The sequence below is a fragment of the Syngnathus typhle genome, linkage group LG4 (assembly GCF_033458585.1).
Source record: "Syngnathus typhle isolate RoL2023-S1 ecotype Sweden linkage group LG4, RoL_Styp_1.0, whole genome shotgun sequence".
NCBI lineage: Eukaryota > Metazoa > Chordata > Actinopteri > Syngnathiformes > Syngnathidae > Syngnathus > Syngnathus typhle.
Window position 1 is genome coordinate 3614258 of NC_083741.1, and position 17086 is coordinate 3631343.

The 17086-nt window shown below is 44.2% G+C and overlaps 1 protein-coding gene across 1 annotated transcript in view; it reads right to left on the reverse strand.

The window, feature by feature from the left end:
• Window positions 1-304: 304 nt before the first annotated feature.
• LOC133152994 (transmembrane channel-like protein 3) overlaps window positions 305-17086 on the reverse strand; it is a 122972-nt gene continuing 106190 nt past the window's right edge. The window contains exons 17-22 of the mRNA XM_061277002.1: window positions 15676-15786; window positions 14822-14947; window positions 14367-14445; window positions 10656-10698; window positions 9254-9503; window positions 305-1347 (exon numbers count right to left, since the gene is read on the reverse strand). Of these exons, the coding sequence (XP_061132986.1) occupies window positions 363-1347; window positions 9254-9503; window positions 10656-10698; window positions 14367-14445; window positions 14822-14947; window positions 15676-15786 (1594 nt within the window). The 3' untranslated portion in view covers window positions 305-362. The remainder of the gene's footprint in view (window positions 1348-9253; window positions 9504-10655; window positions 10699-14366; window positions 14446-14821; window positions 14948-15675; window positions 15787-17086) is intronic.

Sequence of the window (17086 nt, forward strand, 5' to 3'; positions counted from 1 at the left end):
ACACAGTTTAATAGTTATGATCGGCCTTTTGAACTATAATTCAGATGAACCCCCATGCTTAGAATTAATTGGACACTGTGTACTAGCCGAAGACTTGAAAGAGAATTATTTTTAATTCAGTGTCTATGTGACTATATCAAATGGTGATTCTTATTTTGTGGTTAGCATGCAGTCAAGATGGATGTTATGTTAACACTAACCACTTGAAACACCAATAGCTTTCATTGCCATCACAATGTTACAATGATGAAATAATAATACAAGACTACAGGAGCAAGAAAATAAAAATCACATTCCTAATGACTTACACTATTAAATGTTCTTATTTGCGCATCATAGTACAATGGTATGCGTTCAAAATATTACACATTGGAACAAACAAGATCATTTGAATCCAGAGAATTTAAATCCAAGATTTGTTTAAACCTCTTTTTGGATAATTTTCCTTGCCTTGTATGAGACTTGAGATAACGCTCCTTGTTGTGGATGACCTGAATGTACTGGTCTGTACCACTGTTCTGCTGATCACTGCTTGAGCCCAGAGAGGCGGAGTCAGACTCGGTCAGAGTGGGCTCCAAATTTGGTTTAGTCTTTGATTTGATTTGCCTGCTCCTATTTGGGGACTGACCAGGTCTTCCTGGAGAATTCATGTGGTGCCTGGTTCGGACCAGTAGAGGTTCCGCTCCTCTTATACTATCCTGGGACCAGGAGTGTGATTTTAAACCTCTCCATCTGATATCTGCTTCCTCCACCTCATCTTCTTCCTGGGATCTGTACCGTCCTCTACCTACGTGGCTCTCTTTAGCTACAGACATGTGGCTCTCTACTCTGTCACCAATGTAGAAGTGTGCTGGCTGGTGGAGGTCAGATAGTGAACAGGGTCTATGAGCTTTCTCTAACAATACCCTTCTTCTATGTTTACCCTCTTTCTCCTCCTCATCTTCATTCAAATTCTGTTGGGAAAGATGAGATCTGTGGGGGGGGGGTTGGTGGTGTGGGGTACGAGGTGGGTAGCGCTTAATGTTGCATGGGTAGAGTTCTAGGATCTCTGCTGGTTCCTCCTCCATTAAGTAATGGCGTGGGATACGAGTGGCCGAGCGAAGCAGCTTTTTCCTGGGTTCATGTTCATTGACAATTACGTAGCGGGTGGCAGGACCATGCCGACCCCCATAGCTCTGGGCAGTAATGATACCTGCTGGTTCAACAGGATGTATAGCACGTACGGTCTTCCTGTAGAGGGGATCAGATTGGATGTTGTCAGAATATCTGGGTTGTTGATTGCACGCCTTATGGTAGTGAGACTTTGAGCGGCAGGAACCACTTGGACCTCCCAGAAATGTAGTCTGCCTGGTATGAGGAATGACAACACATAATATCAGATTGTAATACTGTCAATGTGAGTTTTTGCAGAAATTTGAAAATCGTGTAACTACTGTATGAAAGAGGTCATGAAAAATACTAAGCCAGTGACCCAAGACTTTTGGACAGTACTTCACCACATTTAGCTTTCCAGGTATGAACCACAACTATTGAACGATCTAACTATCAAACCACAACTTTCGAAAATTATTTAAAAGAACAATATACCGTTTTTTTCCGTGTATAGTGCGCCCCCATGTATAGTACGCACCCCTAAAAATGGCATGCTGATGCTGGAAAAAAGCTTGTACCCATGTATAATACGCACCCAATTTTTATGAATTTTTTAAAAAAAAAAATTTAATTTTTTTTTTTTTTTTTTTTAAGTCCCAATGATCGTCACACACGCAGGGAGGCAATGGGTCCCATTTTTATAGTCTTTGGTATGGTCTTAACTAGGCTGGATGTAATTTTTTTGTTGGCGTTGATTTCTCCGACTGCCCGTAAACGCACCACCGCGCTCCGTGCGCATGGAGCGTGTTTGAAGTGAACAGCAGAGAAGAAAGGAACAAGGCAAAGTGTTGTGAAATAAAATATTACCTGTAATACGGATTTAGGTAGAGAACTGAACTCTCGCTCTTTATATAGCTGACGTGTCTTGCTCATCCGTTCTGCGCATCTGTAATGGCGGCCTCCGTATGATATCCGGTTTGCGTGTGTGCGAGAGCGAGAGAGAGCGAGAGAGAGAGCGTGCGAGAGAACGCTCAACCGTAGCGCGCCGCCGACCGCCCAACTGCACCGGGCTGGTCGATTATTGTGACAGAGCCGTCGCTGAAATTTAGAAGATATTTTTAAAGTCCTGATGTACTTTCTAAAATTTAAGTGGACCTCAGTGCGCACTGCGCAGGGAGCTTAATTTGGTGCGGTCGCGCAACCGCAGCGCGCCGGGCGCTCACTGTCGCATTGCTTAAAGAGCGCCTTTGTGTTTTAGGATGAACAGCAGAGACCAAAGGAACAAGGCAAAGTGTTGTGAAATAAAATATTACCTGTAATACGCATTTTGTTATTTGCTGATTGAAACTGCTAATTAAACTGTGAATTGAAACTAATAGGAAGAAAACAACTCTCGCTCTTTATATAGCTGACGTGTCTTGCGCATCCGTTCTGTGCATTTTATTTCACAACACTTTGCCTTGTTCCTTTCTTCTCTGCTGTTCACTTCAAACACGCTCCATGCGACCGCAATGCTCTCGTATCAGACGCTTGCTCGATCACCTGCTCGTTTGCTGTCCCGTGCGCGCACGAAGCGCGGTGGTGCGTTTACGGGCAGTCGGAGAAATCAACGCCAACAAAAAAAATTACATCCAGCCTAGTTAAGACCATACCAAAGACTATAAAAATGGGACCCATTGCCTCCCTGCGTGTGTGACGATCATTGGGACTTAAAAAAAAAAAAAAAAAATTAAAAAAAAAAAATTTTTTTTTTTTTTTTTTTTGTACCCATGTATAATGCGCACCCCAGATTTTAGGACAATAAATTAGTTAAATTTTGCGCACTATACACGGAAAAAAACGGTATTTTCTATAATTTACTGTTTCTCCTAATTTTAGATTATGTATTGTTTCTCATTATTATATATACCGTTTTTGTCCGTGTATAGTGCGCAAAATGTAACTAATTTATTGTCCTAAAATCTGGGGTGCGCATTATACATGGGTACAAAAATGTTTTACCGTTTTTTTCCGTGTATAGTGCGCAAAATTTAACTACTTTATTGTCCTAAAATCTGGGGTGCGCATTATACATGGGTACAAAAAATTTGTTCTTTTTTTTTTTTTTTTCTTTTTTTTTAAGTCCCAATGATCATCACACACACAGGGAGGCAATGGGTCCCATTTTTATAGTCTTTGGTATGGTCTTAACTAGGCTGGATGTAATTTTTTTTGTTGGCGTTGACTTCTCCGACTGCCCATAAACGCACCACCGAGACGTTGAAGAGGAATAAAAACACCCTTGGAAACCAAAACTTGCCCCTCGTCGTGACTCGGAGCCGCAACAAATGTTTCGGATTTGTGTAGGGTACATTGTGACAGGCAGCAAACGAGCAGGTGATGGAGCAAGCCTTGTCTGATACGAGAGCATTGCGCTCGTATGGAGCGTGTTTGAAGTGAACAGCAGAGACGAAAGGAACAAGGCAAAGTGTTGTGAAATAAAATATTACCTGTAATACGGATTTAGGTAGAGAACTGAACTCTCGCTCTTTATATAGCTGACGTGTCTTGCGCATCCGTTCTGCGCATCTGTAATGGCGGCCTCCGTATGATATCCGGTTTGCGTGTGTGCGCGTGTGTGCGAGAGCGAGAGAGAGCGAGAGAGAGAGTGCGAGAGAGAACGCTCAACCGTAGCGCGCCGCCTACCGCCCAACTGCACCACGCTGGTCGCATTATTGTGACAGAGCCGTCGCTGAAATTTAGAAGATATTTTTAAAGTCCTGATGTACTTTCTAAAATTTAAGTGGACCTCAGTGCGCACTGCGCAGGGAGCTTAATTTGGTGCGGTCGCGCAACCGCAGCGCGCCGGGCGCTCACTGTCGCATTGCTTAAAGAGCGCCTTTGTGTTTTAGGATGAACAGCAGAGACCAAAGGAACAAGGCAAAGTGTTGTGAAATAAAATATTATCTGTAATACGCATTTTGTTATTTGCTGATTGAAACTGCTAATTAAACTGAGAATTGAAACTAATAGGAAGAAAACAACTCTCGCACTTTATATAGCTGACGTGTCTTGCGTATTCGTTCTGTGCATTTTATTTCACAACACTTTGCCTTGTTCCTTTCTTCTCTGCTGTTCACTTCAAACACGCTCCATGCGACCGCAATGCTCTCGTATCAGACGCTTGCTCGATCACCTGCTCGTTTGCTGTCTGTCACAATGTACCCTACACAAATCCGAAACATTTGTTGCGGCTCCGAGTCACGACGAGGGGCATGTTTTGGTTTCCAAGGGTGTTTTTATTCCTCTTCAACGTCTCGCCCATACAGAGCCGCCTCTTTCCCGTGCGTGCACGGAGCGCGGTGGTGCGTTTATGGGCAGTCGGAGAAATCAACGGCAACAAAAAAAATTACATCCAGCCTAGTTAAGACCATACCAAAGACTATAAAAATGGGACCCATTGCCTCCCTGCGTGTGTGACGATCATTGGGACTTGAAAAAAATAAAATACAATTTTTTTAAAAATTCATAAAAATTGGGTGCGTATTATACATGGGTACAGGCTTTTTTCCAGCATCAGCATGCCATTTTTAGGGTGCGTATTATACATGGGGGCGCACTATACACGGAAAAAAACGGTATTTTATTTTTTTTTCTAAAGAAAGTCATGGTACAACAAAACCAACAACAGGACTGACCGACAAAGTCGTGGAACAAAAAGACAGGGTGACATTACCAAAGACAGGAACAGAAACCACATCATGACAGTAACACATGCAATGATCCGACGGTGAGCGAGGGGCAGACAGGACTTAAATACAAAACACGTTACATCGATTGAGGTGACACAGGAAGAGAGGGGCGACGCGAACAGAAACTATGGCAACCTAGACACATAGCAAAACTGGGGACGAGACATGACAAATCTCCCCCGAAATAAAACTTGAAATCACCTTTCTTCTTGTTTGTTGTCAATCGCGCATCGCATTCAGCCATCCTGAACACACTTAGTCAGTAAAATTCATAATTGACGACACATCGTTTGATGCGATGGTGCAATCCTTGATGGTGTGTTATTGTCAAATATTGTTTGTTTTTTAATCTCCATTGCGGACCGGACGTCATACGGAGGCAGTATGACTGCGCATGCGCACTATGGATCCGATGCGCAGAACGGATGCGCAAGACACGTCAGCTATATAAAGAGCGAGAGTTGTTTTCTTCCTATTAGTTTGAATTCACAGTTTAATTAGCAGTTTCAATCAACAAATAACAAAATGTGTATTATAGGTAATATTTTATTTCACAACACTTTGCCTTGTTCCTTTCGTCTCTGCTGTTCACTTCAAACACGCTCCATACGACCGCAATGCTCTCGTATCAGACGCTTGCTCGATCACCTGCTCGTTTGCTGTCTGTCACAATGTACCCTACAACACAAATCCGAAACATTTGTTGCGGCTCCGAGTCACGACGAGGGGCAAGTTTTGCTTTCCAAGGGTGTTTTTATTCCTCTTCAACGTCTCTCCCATACAGAGCCGCCTTTTTCACGTCCGCACGCCTTTTTCACATGCGCGCACGGAGCGCGGTGGTGCGTTTACGGGCAGTCGGAGAAATCAACGCCAACAAAAAAAATTACATCCAGCCTAGTTAAGACCATACCAAAGACTATAAAAAATAAAAATAAAATAAAAAAAACTTTTTTTAAATTCATAAAATTGGGTGCGTATTATACATGGGTACAAGCTTTTTTCCAGCATCAGCATGCCATTTTCAGGGTGCGTATTATACATGGGGGCGCATTATACACGGAAAAAACGGTACTATATAAATACACACATGCAAGCACATAATAATAATAATAACAATAATAATAATAATAATAATAATAATAGTAGTAGTAGTAATAATAATACAGCGAATCCCATTCATCATGGGGATACATTCCAGAACCACCCGCGAGAGGTCAAAAGGTTTTGATTTTGCAGCAGATTCACTCCACCCAAAAAATCTCTGAGGCATCCATCCATCCATCCATTTTCTTCTGCTTATCCAGGGTCAGGTCGCGGGAACAGCACCTTTAGGAGGGACTGCCAGACTTCCCTCTCCCCAGCCACTTCATCCAGCTCATCCCGGGGTATCCCAAGTAGGGGTGTAAATCGCGGGTTTTGTCACGATACGATATAATATCGATACAAAGAACTACGATACGATATTTGCCGATATCTTAAAGCCTGCTGCGATTCATTCACGATATATCGCGATATAGTGCTCTACGATCGATTTTTTTTTAAATAAAAAATATAGAACAATATCCTGATTTATAACAATTCATACGCAAAATCAACAAAGTACTGCAAACTCTTTATTTAGGAAATTACAAGAGTATTGCAGTATACAAAGCGCTTATTTTAACACTGAACTCTGATGTCGTGTTTTTTCTTTAAATGTGCGGCGAGATTTGTGCTCCCTGAATATTTGATCACAGCATGGCAGGATTTACAAACTGCACGTGTCTTGTCGGTTGAGCCATCTTTTCTTTGGAATCCAAAGTGCTTCCAAACGAATGACTTGAAGCCTAAAGGGGAGCAAATTTCCTCGTCTTTTTAGACACTAGCCATAGCACCAGCCCAGGAGCCGCGTACTAGTTGTCGACTCCCCTTTCACGTGCCTGCTCTGCTCACAACACAATGCCGCGCACTGCTCCCTGCTCCCGGAAAGAGGAAGCAAGCAACAATGAACTGGATTTCAAAATAAAGTCGCGTCTAATGTCCGAAGTCAAACACGGCGATATAAATCGATGTTTACGTTTAGCATCGATGCCAATAAATCGTAGAGCATTATATCAATTAATCGATGTATATCGATGTATCGTGACACCCCTAATCCCAAGGCATTCCCAGGCCAGCCAAGAGACATAGTCTCTCCAGCGCGTCCTGGGTCGTCCACGGGGTCTCCTACCGGTGGGACATGCCTGGAACACCTCCCCAGGGAGGCGTCCAGGAGCCATCCCGATGAAAGCCACCTCATCTGGCTTCTCTCAACGTGGAGGAGCAGCGGCTCTACTCCGAGTCTCTCCTGGATGACCGAGCTTCTCACCTTATCTCTAAGGGATACACCCTGCGGAGGAAACTAATTTCAGCCGCTCGTATCCGGGATGTCGTTCTTTTGGTCACGACCCATAGCTCGTGACCATAGGTGAGGGTAGGAGCGTAAATCGACCGGTAAATTGAGAGCTTTGCCTTTTGGCTCACGGACCGGTACAGAGTCCGCATTAATGCCGACGCTGCACCGATCCGCCTGTCAATCTCGTGCTCCATCCTGCCCTCACTCATGAACAAGACCCCAAGATACTTGAACTCCTCCGCTTGGGGCAGGATCTCATACCCGATCCGGAGAGGGCATTCCACCCTTTTCCGACCGAGGACCATGGACTCGGATTTGGAGGTGGTGCTCCTTCTGAATCCGATGGATCCTCCTCTCCAGCACCCCTGAATAGACCTTACCAGGGAGTCTGAGGAGTGTGATTCCCCTGTAATTGGAACACACCCTCCGGTCCCCCTTCTTAAAGAGGAGAACCACCACCCCAGTCTGCCAATCCAGAGGCACAGTCCCCGATGTCCAAGCAATGTTGTAGAGGCGTGTCAGCCATGTTAGCCCCACAACATCCAGAACCTTTAAGAACTCCGGGCGGATCTCATCCGCCCCTGGGGCCCTGTCACCGAGGAGTTTTTTAACTACCTCAGTGACTTCAACCCCAGAGATTGGAGAGTCCGCCTCAGAGTCTCCAGGCCCTGCTTCCACAATGGAAGGCGTGTAGGTGGAATTGAGGTGGTCTTCAAAGTATTCTCTCCACCGACTCACGACATCCCGAGTCGAGGTCAGTAGCATGCCATCTCCGCTGTAAACAGTGTTGACGGTGCACTGCTCCACCCTCCTGAGACGCCGGATGGTGGACCAGAATTTCCTCGAAGCCGTCCGGAAGTCATTTTCCATGGCCTCACCAAACTCCTCCCATGCCCGGGTTTTTGGCTCGTTCCGCTTGGCCATCTGGTACCTGTCAGCTGCCTCCGGAGTCCCGCAGGCAAAAATGGCCCGATAGGACTCCTACTTCAGCTTGACGGCATCCCTTACTGCCAGTGTCTACCAGCGGTTTCGGGAATTGCCGCCAAGACAGGCACCAACCACCTTACGGCCACAGCTCTGGTCGGCTGCCTCAACAATGGAGGCGCGGAACATGGTCCACTTGGACTCAATGTCCCCGCCTCCTCCGGGACGTGGGAAAAGCTCTGCCAGAGGTGGGAGTTGAAGCTCTTCCTGACAGGTGATTCTGCCAGACGTTCCCAGCTGCGTTATGTCACAGTACGTTTGGGCCTGCCAGGTCGGACCGGCATCTTCCCCCACCATCGGCGCCTCCCCACCACCAGGTGGTGATCAGTTGACAATTCCGCCCCTCTCTTCACCCGAGTATCCAAAACATGCAGCCGCAAATCCGATGACACGACTACAAAGTCGGTCATCGAACTGCGGCCTAGGGTGTCCTGGTGCCAAGTGCACACATGGACATCCTTATGCTTGAACTTGGTGTTCATTATTGACAATCCGTGTCGAGCACAGAATTCCAATAATTGAACACCGCTCGGGTTCAGATCGGGGGGGCCGTTCCTCCCAATCACGTACTTCCAGGTCTCACTGTCATTGCCCACGTGAGCATTGAAGTCACCCAGTAGAACGATGGAGTCCCCAGAAGGAGCGCTCTCCAGCACTTCCTCCAGGGACTCCAAGAAGGGTGGGTACTCTGAGATGCTGTTTGGTGCATAGACACAAACAGCAGTCAGGACCCGTCCCCCCACCCGAAGTCGGAAGGAGGCTACCCTCTCGTTCACTGGGGTGAACCCCAATGTGTAGGCACCCAGCTGGGGGGCGATAAGTATACCCACACCTGCTCGACGCCTCTCACCGTGGGCAACTCCAGAGTGGAAGAGAGTCCAGCCCCTCTCGACAGGGCTTGTACCGGTCCCCAAACTGTTGGTGGAGGCAAGTCCGACTATGTCTAGTCGGAACTTTTCTTCCTCGCACACCAGCTCACAATGCATCCGACCCCTTTGGCCCCTCCCTTGGCAATGTTGTACTGCACAATACAGTCGAAATGTGTTCTTTTGACACACAACACAACAATCACCTATTATGTTTAGGGATTGCTGCAGGACTTCTGGAGGATCCAGCCACAGGTCTGTTCAGTTCTCCCCGAGAGGCAGACTGCGTAATTGTACGTATACTGTTACTGCACGGACCAGGAGTATGGAGGTTTGTGATGCTGCTGTTCCGCTGTGGGGAGGAGGTTTGGATGGAGGGATCCTGGCTTGTGATGTCACTCTCCTGTTCATCTGTTTTTTGATCCCCCACTTCTTCTCCTGGAGTCTGAAGTCTTGCTGAGAAATGGTTAAACATTACAGTGTCAGTGGCTATGTTTATTCAGTTATTTATTTGGATTAAAAGTCTGATTGGAATAAAATGTTTCACGTTCACACTGCATTTGGAATATTCTGACCAAATCAAGCCCATTACGGACAAAATTTATTCCGAATGAGAGGGGTGGTTTATGTCGATTGATTAACGCACATGAAAACACTCATAGCAAAATGTTGGAACAAACTGCCTTTACCGTACGCGATTCTCTTATTCCCATAAACTGCCTCTTCCTTGGTTCATCATTGCATGCAGAAGAATGTACAGCCGGCCTTCTATCTTAAAAATCAACACTGGCAAATACAAAAGTGCAGTCTGGAGGATAAACTGCAGCGCTAATAGGAATCGTTAACTTGACATAACGCAAACGAGAAAACTAGCCGAGATAACGCTAATGTTTAAAGTAAAACGGACAAAGCGTTGTTTTGTTGACATGGAAGACGCTATGGTTTCTTCTACAACTATAAATCTATCCACCCATTATCTGAACGGCTTATCCTCATGAGGGTTGCGGGCTCTTCTACTATTCCCGCAGCATTTCGTCAATCTGCGTATATCAAAATGATTTCTTCTGATTGAAAGTGTGATCCATGAACATGCAAGTGTCACGACTCGTCCCCGATCATGTCTGGGTGCTCGCCCCTCCCCTCCTGCGTGCTCATGCCCGTGGTTTCTGTCTGTGTGCTCGCCCCACCCTGCCTGTGTGCCCATGATTAGTGTGATCATTCTCACCTGCCTCTTGTTACCTGTCGCGTATTTAAGTCCTGTCTGTGTATCACTCCCTGTCGGATCATTGTTGCTGTCATTGGTAATGTCACCCTGTCTTTATGTTTCATGTCTTTTTGAGTCAGACCTGTTGTTGGTGTTAGTGAGTTATGTCAGTTTACAGAGTCTGTATTTTGAGTTCCGCCAATAAACCCTGGTCCAAGCTGCACTTGGTCACCCTACTCCATTTCCACTCCGTATCCGTGACAGTAAGTCCTAATTGGATCAATATTTTTAGTGTCCATGAAAACAGTGTATCCAATCATAAATTTAATCCAAACTGATCAAATTAAAGAAAATTTCCATGTAAACGTAACCATTGAGAGAAAGCACTCCACAAATTCACCTACCTGCAGCCATTTGAAAGACTTTCTTTTTATCATCCGTACGCTCCTAAATGGATCAGAAAGTTACTGTTAGATATTTTCTATTTTTCTCAACCTCTTTCAAATGTACAGTACATATTTCATTCATTCACTGGTTTTAAACACAGAGTTGGGTTCATTCAGTTGAGTTTATTGGAGACACATGGGCATAAACTGTGCCTTAAAGTACGGGTGCAGATGGCACTAGGAACAGGTGGGGAACTCGCCCCTATACATTAGGACCATGATCGGCACTCACACTTAGGGCATTGTGACAACAAACGAGCAGGTGATCGAGCAAGCGTCTGATAAGAGAGCATTGTGTTCGTATAGAGCGTGTTTGAAGTGCACAGCAGAGAGGAAAGGAACAAGGCAAAGTGTTGTGAAATAAAATATTACCTGTAATACGCATTTTGTTATTTGCTGATAGAAACTGCTAAGTAACAGCAGTAACGGCTGCACTGACTACAACTTGAAGGCCCTGCAGCGCATAGTGAACACAGCTGGTAAGATTATTGGTGCTTCGCTCCCCTCCTTGAAGGACATTTACACCTCCCATCTCACCCGCAAGGCGACCACGATTGTGAGTGATGTGAGTCACCCCGCTCACTCTTTGTTCGAGCTTCTGCCCTCTGGGAAGAGGTACAGAAGCCTGCGCTCGCGCACCACCAGACTCTCAAACAGCTTCATACTCCAGGCAGTCAGGATCCTGAACTTGCTTCCCCGTTCTGCGTAGCGTCCTGTACTTTTACTGTCTGTATGCACACTGGCTTTTATTCGTTGTGTTATCTATTTATTTATTATTTATTGTTACTCTTATTTATTGTTTGTGCCTTCTTGTTTTTTATATTGCGTTGTTTACTTGTGTGTCTGTCGTGTAATATGTCTTGTCACCGCGGGATAGGGAAAACGTAATTTCGATGTCTTTGTGTGTCTCGGCATGTGAAGATGTTGACAATAAAGCAGACTTTGACTTTGAAACTGTGAATTGAAACTAATAGATAGAGAACTTTACTCTCTCTCTTTATATAGCTGACGTGTCTTGCGCATCCGTTCTGCGCATACTGTCATGACACGAATCCCCTCACATGATCTCCGTTGAACTTCTCGATGTTGCCGAGGCGGGGCTCCGGGACGTCAACGAGCCTCCTGGCCTTGGTTGACGGCCGGTGCGGGGGTGCCGTGACAGCCGGGGACGCAACCGCCGACAGTCTCTGGATGACTTGGGCCATCTCCTGCTGCTGTAGCTGTCGTTGTTGACCAACCCCGATCAGATTCTGGATGTCGGCGGACAGCCTGCTGATTGCGGTCTCGGCTCGCTCCAGTCGGCTCAATGCCGTCTCGTCATTCGCTAGCTGCATAGCGTTGGTCAGTCTGTACTGTTAGGGATCGGACAGTACAGCCAAGTGCGTAGCGACAGAGACTTTTTTGTTGGGGGGGGGTAATATGGGAACAGCTGGCGCTGGAGCGGCGATCTGGCTGGGCGGAACAAGCAATTCCGCGGGATTTCTGAATTGTTAATTGAGTCAGTTTCTCAGGGACAGATGAGCGAAGCAGCATCACGGGACAGACTGACACTCGGGTCTGCACTGGCGGCGCTGATGTAGCGCTGTCCATGAGCCCGTGGCAGGTGGTGGCGATTCCACTGACAGGCGCGGCGTGGTCCTGTCACAGGTGGCGCCAGCACGTGACAGCCTGGAAGTTTGTTTTGTTAAATAAAGAGCCGTTTCCCAAACCCACGTCTTTCCTTGTACTTTGTTAACGCTACAATATAGTTATATACTAGACCTGTGGAATAACGACGAGGCTGACGTCAGGGCGCACGCGCGGCGTTGTTGACAAAGGACGAGGAATTTGATCGATGGATTTAATGATTTAGAGTGCACAGATGGTTTGATAATATTATTGCTTATATACCATAATTTTCCATGTATAATACGCCCCCATGCATGAAAGGCACCCTAAAAATGGCATGTCGATGCTGGACCCATGTATAATACGCACCCAAATTTTGACTCTTACTTAAGTCCGTAAACGTAAAATCATTTCAGAAAAAACAACAACCGGATGTTGTTCTGCCGGTCGGTATCACTGCGCATGCGCTAGCAAACTCGATAGCGAAGAAATGTTTCGGATTTGTGTAGGGTACATTGTTACAGCAAACGAGCAGGTGATCGAGCAAGCGTCTGATACGAGAGCATTGTGTTCGTATGGAGCGTGTTTGAAGTGAACAGCAGAGAAGAAAGGAACAAGGCAAAGTGTGAAATAAAATATTACCTGTAATACGCATTTAGGTAGAGAACGGAACTCTCGCTCTGTATATAGCTGACGTGTCTTGCGCATCCGTTCTGCGCATCTGTAATGGCGGCCTCCGTATGATATCCAGTTTGCGATGGAGATTAAAAAACAAACAATATTTGACAATAACACACCATCAAGGATTGCATCATCGCATCAAACGATGTGTCGTCAATTATGAATTTTACTAACTAAGTGTGTTGGGCAGGATGGCTGAATGCGATGCGCGATTGACAACAAACAAGAAGAAAGGTGATTTCAAGTTTTATTTCGAGGGAGATTTTCTTCAAAAATTGTTGTACCCATGCATAATGCGCACCCCAGATTTTAGGACAATAAATTAGTAAAATTTTGTGCATTATACATGGAAAAAAACGGTACTCATGTAAACACTATTGTCGCATGTTATTGTACATTTATAAGGCTGGGAAGCACAGGGACCACACAACTCTGGTGTTACAGCCTTGTGAGCTCTAATTTCCGACCCTCACCTTCACAATCGGCGCTCGTCTTTCCACGCTGGTAGACATGAGGTGTTTGTTTAACGTGTAAGACTTCAGGAACAATTTTCAGTTGCTGTTTGTAACTTTTTTTTCCTTAGCAAGGTAAGTCAATTGTTGACTTTAAAAATACTGTAAATATAGTACATACACATGTCTGCTTTCATTTTGACCAAAAACTCATTTTTTACAGTGTGAGGTTTGTGGCCAGGGTGAGGTGGCCATCGTATGTAAATAGACCATTGCCGAGATATGGCAGGTAATTGTTTTCTGTAGGTGAGAATAAGATTGAGAATCTACATTGAAGTAATAACCGGCATTAGATATTCTGTGAAAATGTGTATTGTGGGGAATGTGAAAATTCATGTTATGTTGAAAATAGTTCCCAAGGGATTCTAAATTTACTGAACAATATAAATTTTGGATAGAAATGATGGAGATGAATTTAATTTGTTAAATTCCATATTTACTTGAATATATTTTGATCGGGTTAATTTTTGGGGTGGAAATGGGAAATTCTGTGAAAAGAAATATTGAAAAATTAGAAAATATTACCTCAGCTGTCCTGAATTTTTGAAATTTTCGAATAGTTGAGATGTGAAAGTTGCTGAATGCAGAAAAACTGATAAAATGGAAAAACTGGTGAGATTAATAATAAGGTTTTGGCGTAGAACAACATGTTCATGCTGTACAGCATTCACACCATTGCTGGACTCAAAGCAGTTTATGGTTTGTAAATACATTATGTAGCAGTTCAAACACACCTGAATTAAATTTGCTACTCAAATGTAAAGAACCAAGAGCAAACCAAGCAAAAAAATGTTGCAATGACTTCAAATCAAGGATTTTTAGCTTTAAAAGCTTCATATTGTCAATTAATAGTCTGTTTGAAACTCACTGTCTGGAGCTGCATCATCAACTGGTTGTTGGTGAATTTCAGAGATCTGGCAATGGCCTGGAGATAGTATATCAGCATGCTAAAACACAAAAGATGTAAGTCATAGTAAGGGTTACACTGTGTGTGTGGGAGTACAAGTGTGTGTGCGTGCGTATGAATGAGAGTGAGTGAGTGAGTGAGTGAGTGAGTGAGTGAGTGAGTGAGTGAGAGAGAGAGAGAGAGAGAGAGAGCGAGCGAGAGAGAGAGAGAGAGAGAGAGAGAGAGAGAGCGAGAGAGAGAGAGAGAGAGAGAGAGAGAGAGAGAGAGAGAGAGAGAGAGAGAGAGAGAGAGAGAGAGAGAGAGAGAGAGAGAGAGAGGGAGAGAGAGAGAGAGAGGGAGAGAGAGTGTGTGAGAGTGTGTGAGAGTGAGAGTGAGAGAGAGAGAGACTGCATGTGCGTGCGAGTGTATGGTCTTACAAGAGAAGAAGTAGTGCTGGCAACACTACAACAGGGCTGGTGATGTAACTCATCACTTTACTGAACCACAGGGGAAAGTCGCTGGCCACCGTTTCAGATATGATGTCATAGATTTTCTCTTGACCACTGCAAAATATTTTTATTCTTTGATTATCACACAATGAAACAAGATAAGATGTTATCATCCTTAAATCCCTGCCGTAATGAGAATCACAAGACATGTACTGGATAATCAGCAACAAAAAAACGCATTGAAACTAATTTCAGTGAGTTAACGCAGGTGAAAAAAGACCCAGGTACTTTAACAATTATGAGATACAGTAGACACTGTATTGTGTCAAAAAATGCCATTTGTCAACTGTGGCCAATTGGTTTAGAACAATGCCTGCCAACGTGAGAATCCCATGTTTTGTCACTATACTGATGGGTTGAATCCAGTGACTAAATTTGGGGAATTCAACTATGACAATGAAGAGGGTTCATTTATTCATTCATTTTCTTAATAGCTTTTCTTCGTAAGTCTCATGGTCGTGCTGGGGCCTATCCCAGCAGTCTTTGGGTGCCAGGCGGAGTAGACCCTGAACTGTTTGCCAGCCAATTGCAGAGCACTTATAGACAAACACCTACTCACACACACACAATCACACATTCAGAAAATTTGGAGTGGTCAATCAGCCTACCATGTAAGTTTTGGTGGGAGTAAACAGGAGTACCGGGAGCAAACCCACGTAGGCACGAAAGTATGCAAATTCCACACAGGAAGCAGCCAGAACCGAACACTGCACCTCTGGACTGTGAGGCAGACATGCAAATCAGTGCCCCAGCGTGCTACCCATGAAGAGGGTTCGTCTTACCTAAATGGTCCACAGTGCTGTGATGGTCGGTATCTTACAATGGCAAATATTGTGGGCAGCATACACAAAAAGAGCATAAAGAGCAGCATCGCCAAGTAGAAATTATTTGATCTGCAATAAACAGACAGCACGATTGATTAATTTTGAAATGGATAAAGTAAAGCAAATCACAGATTATGTTAAAAGTGTCTTTAATTGATATGTATGAAAGTATACCGTGCTGATAATGCTGACTATTAGATACTTTTTTTAGGCTTTTTCTTTACAGCAATCATTTCCAAAGTCCAGCCCGCGGGCCAAATTCGGCCCCCGGTCAGATTTCATTTGGCCCGTAGCTTCTGTCTTATTAATGTATTATTTATGGCCCGCCTGCACTGTCAAACTGAATTAAAAAAAATCATGAAACTTGAAACTATAATTCCTCCTATTACCAAAAGTTTGCAGCACCACCCCCACGCTCATTTCTGCCATGATAACTGCAAAGAAAACGAAGAAAGTTGACATTGAAGGCCGTTGCTTTCAAGAGAAATGAGAATTAAATTACTTCTTCGCTGAAAATCAAGGCAATTGTGTCTGTATAATTTGTAAAGAGACGTTTGCCTTGTTTAAGGATTTCAACCTAAAGAGACACCATCAGCCTAAACATGCTAACACATACGACAAGCTAACAGGGAGTGACCGCACTAATAAAGTGAAGCAGCTCCAAGCTGAACTGGCATCACAACAGCGATTCATTACGTGGGGCTGTGAGTCAAAAGTAAATCAAAAGTAAAAATTACTTAATATTAAATATTACGAAGTAGCCATGTTAATACTGTTGATGGTATGAACCTGTAGACGTGAAAAAAATTACCGTATTTTCCGGACTATAAGGCGCACCTAAAAACCTAACATTTTCTCAAAAGCTGACAGTGCGCCTTATAGTCCAGTGCGCCTTATATATGGACCAAAATCTTAGCTTTAACTGGCCCGAAGCATTGTGTGATGAAATCAATCATAAGTGGCCCGCTGAAGACTATGAATCATGAATCGAAAAGACTATAGATCATTATTTTGTGATTATAAAGTAATTTGTTGCGTCTGAAGTTGAAATAAAAAAGATAAAATGGAGAATGAATTGATTTGGATTAAAGATCTGACATGATGCATTAGTGCGCCTTATATAAGGAGAAAGTTTTAAAATGGGCCATTCATTGAAGGTGCGCCTTATAGTCCGGAAAATACGGTATTACTTTCTGAAAAATATTGTAAATGACAAGAGCAAAATTCACTTGTTTTAATAATAACAGACAACTTTGCATTACTTATAACTCCTGTTTAAAATGTTCATGAGGCAAAAATAATTTTAAACTCTTGTAAAATTAAGGTATTTCATATAGTTTGTTCAATGTTATCTGACTCTTCGGATATG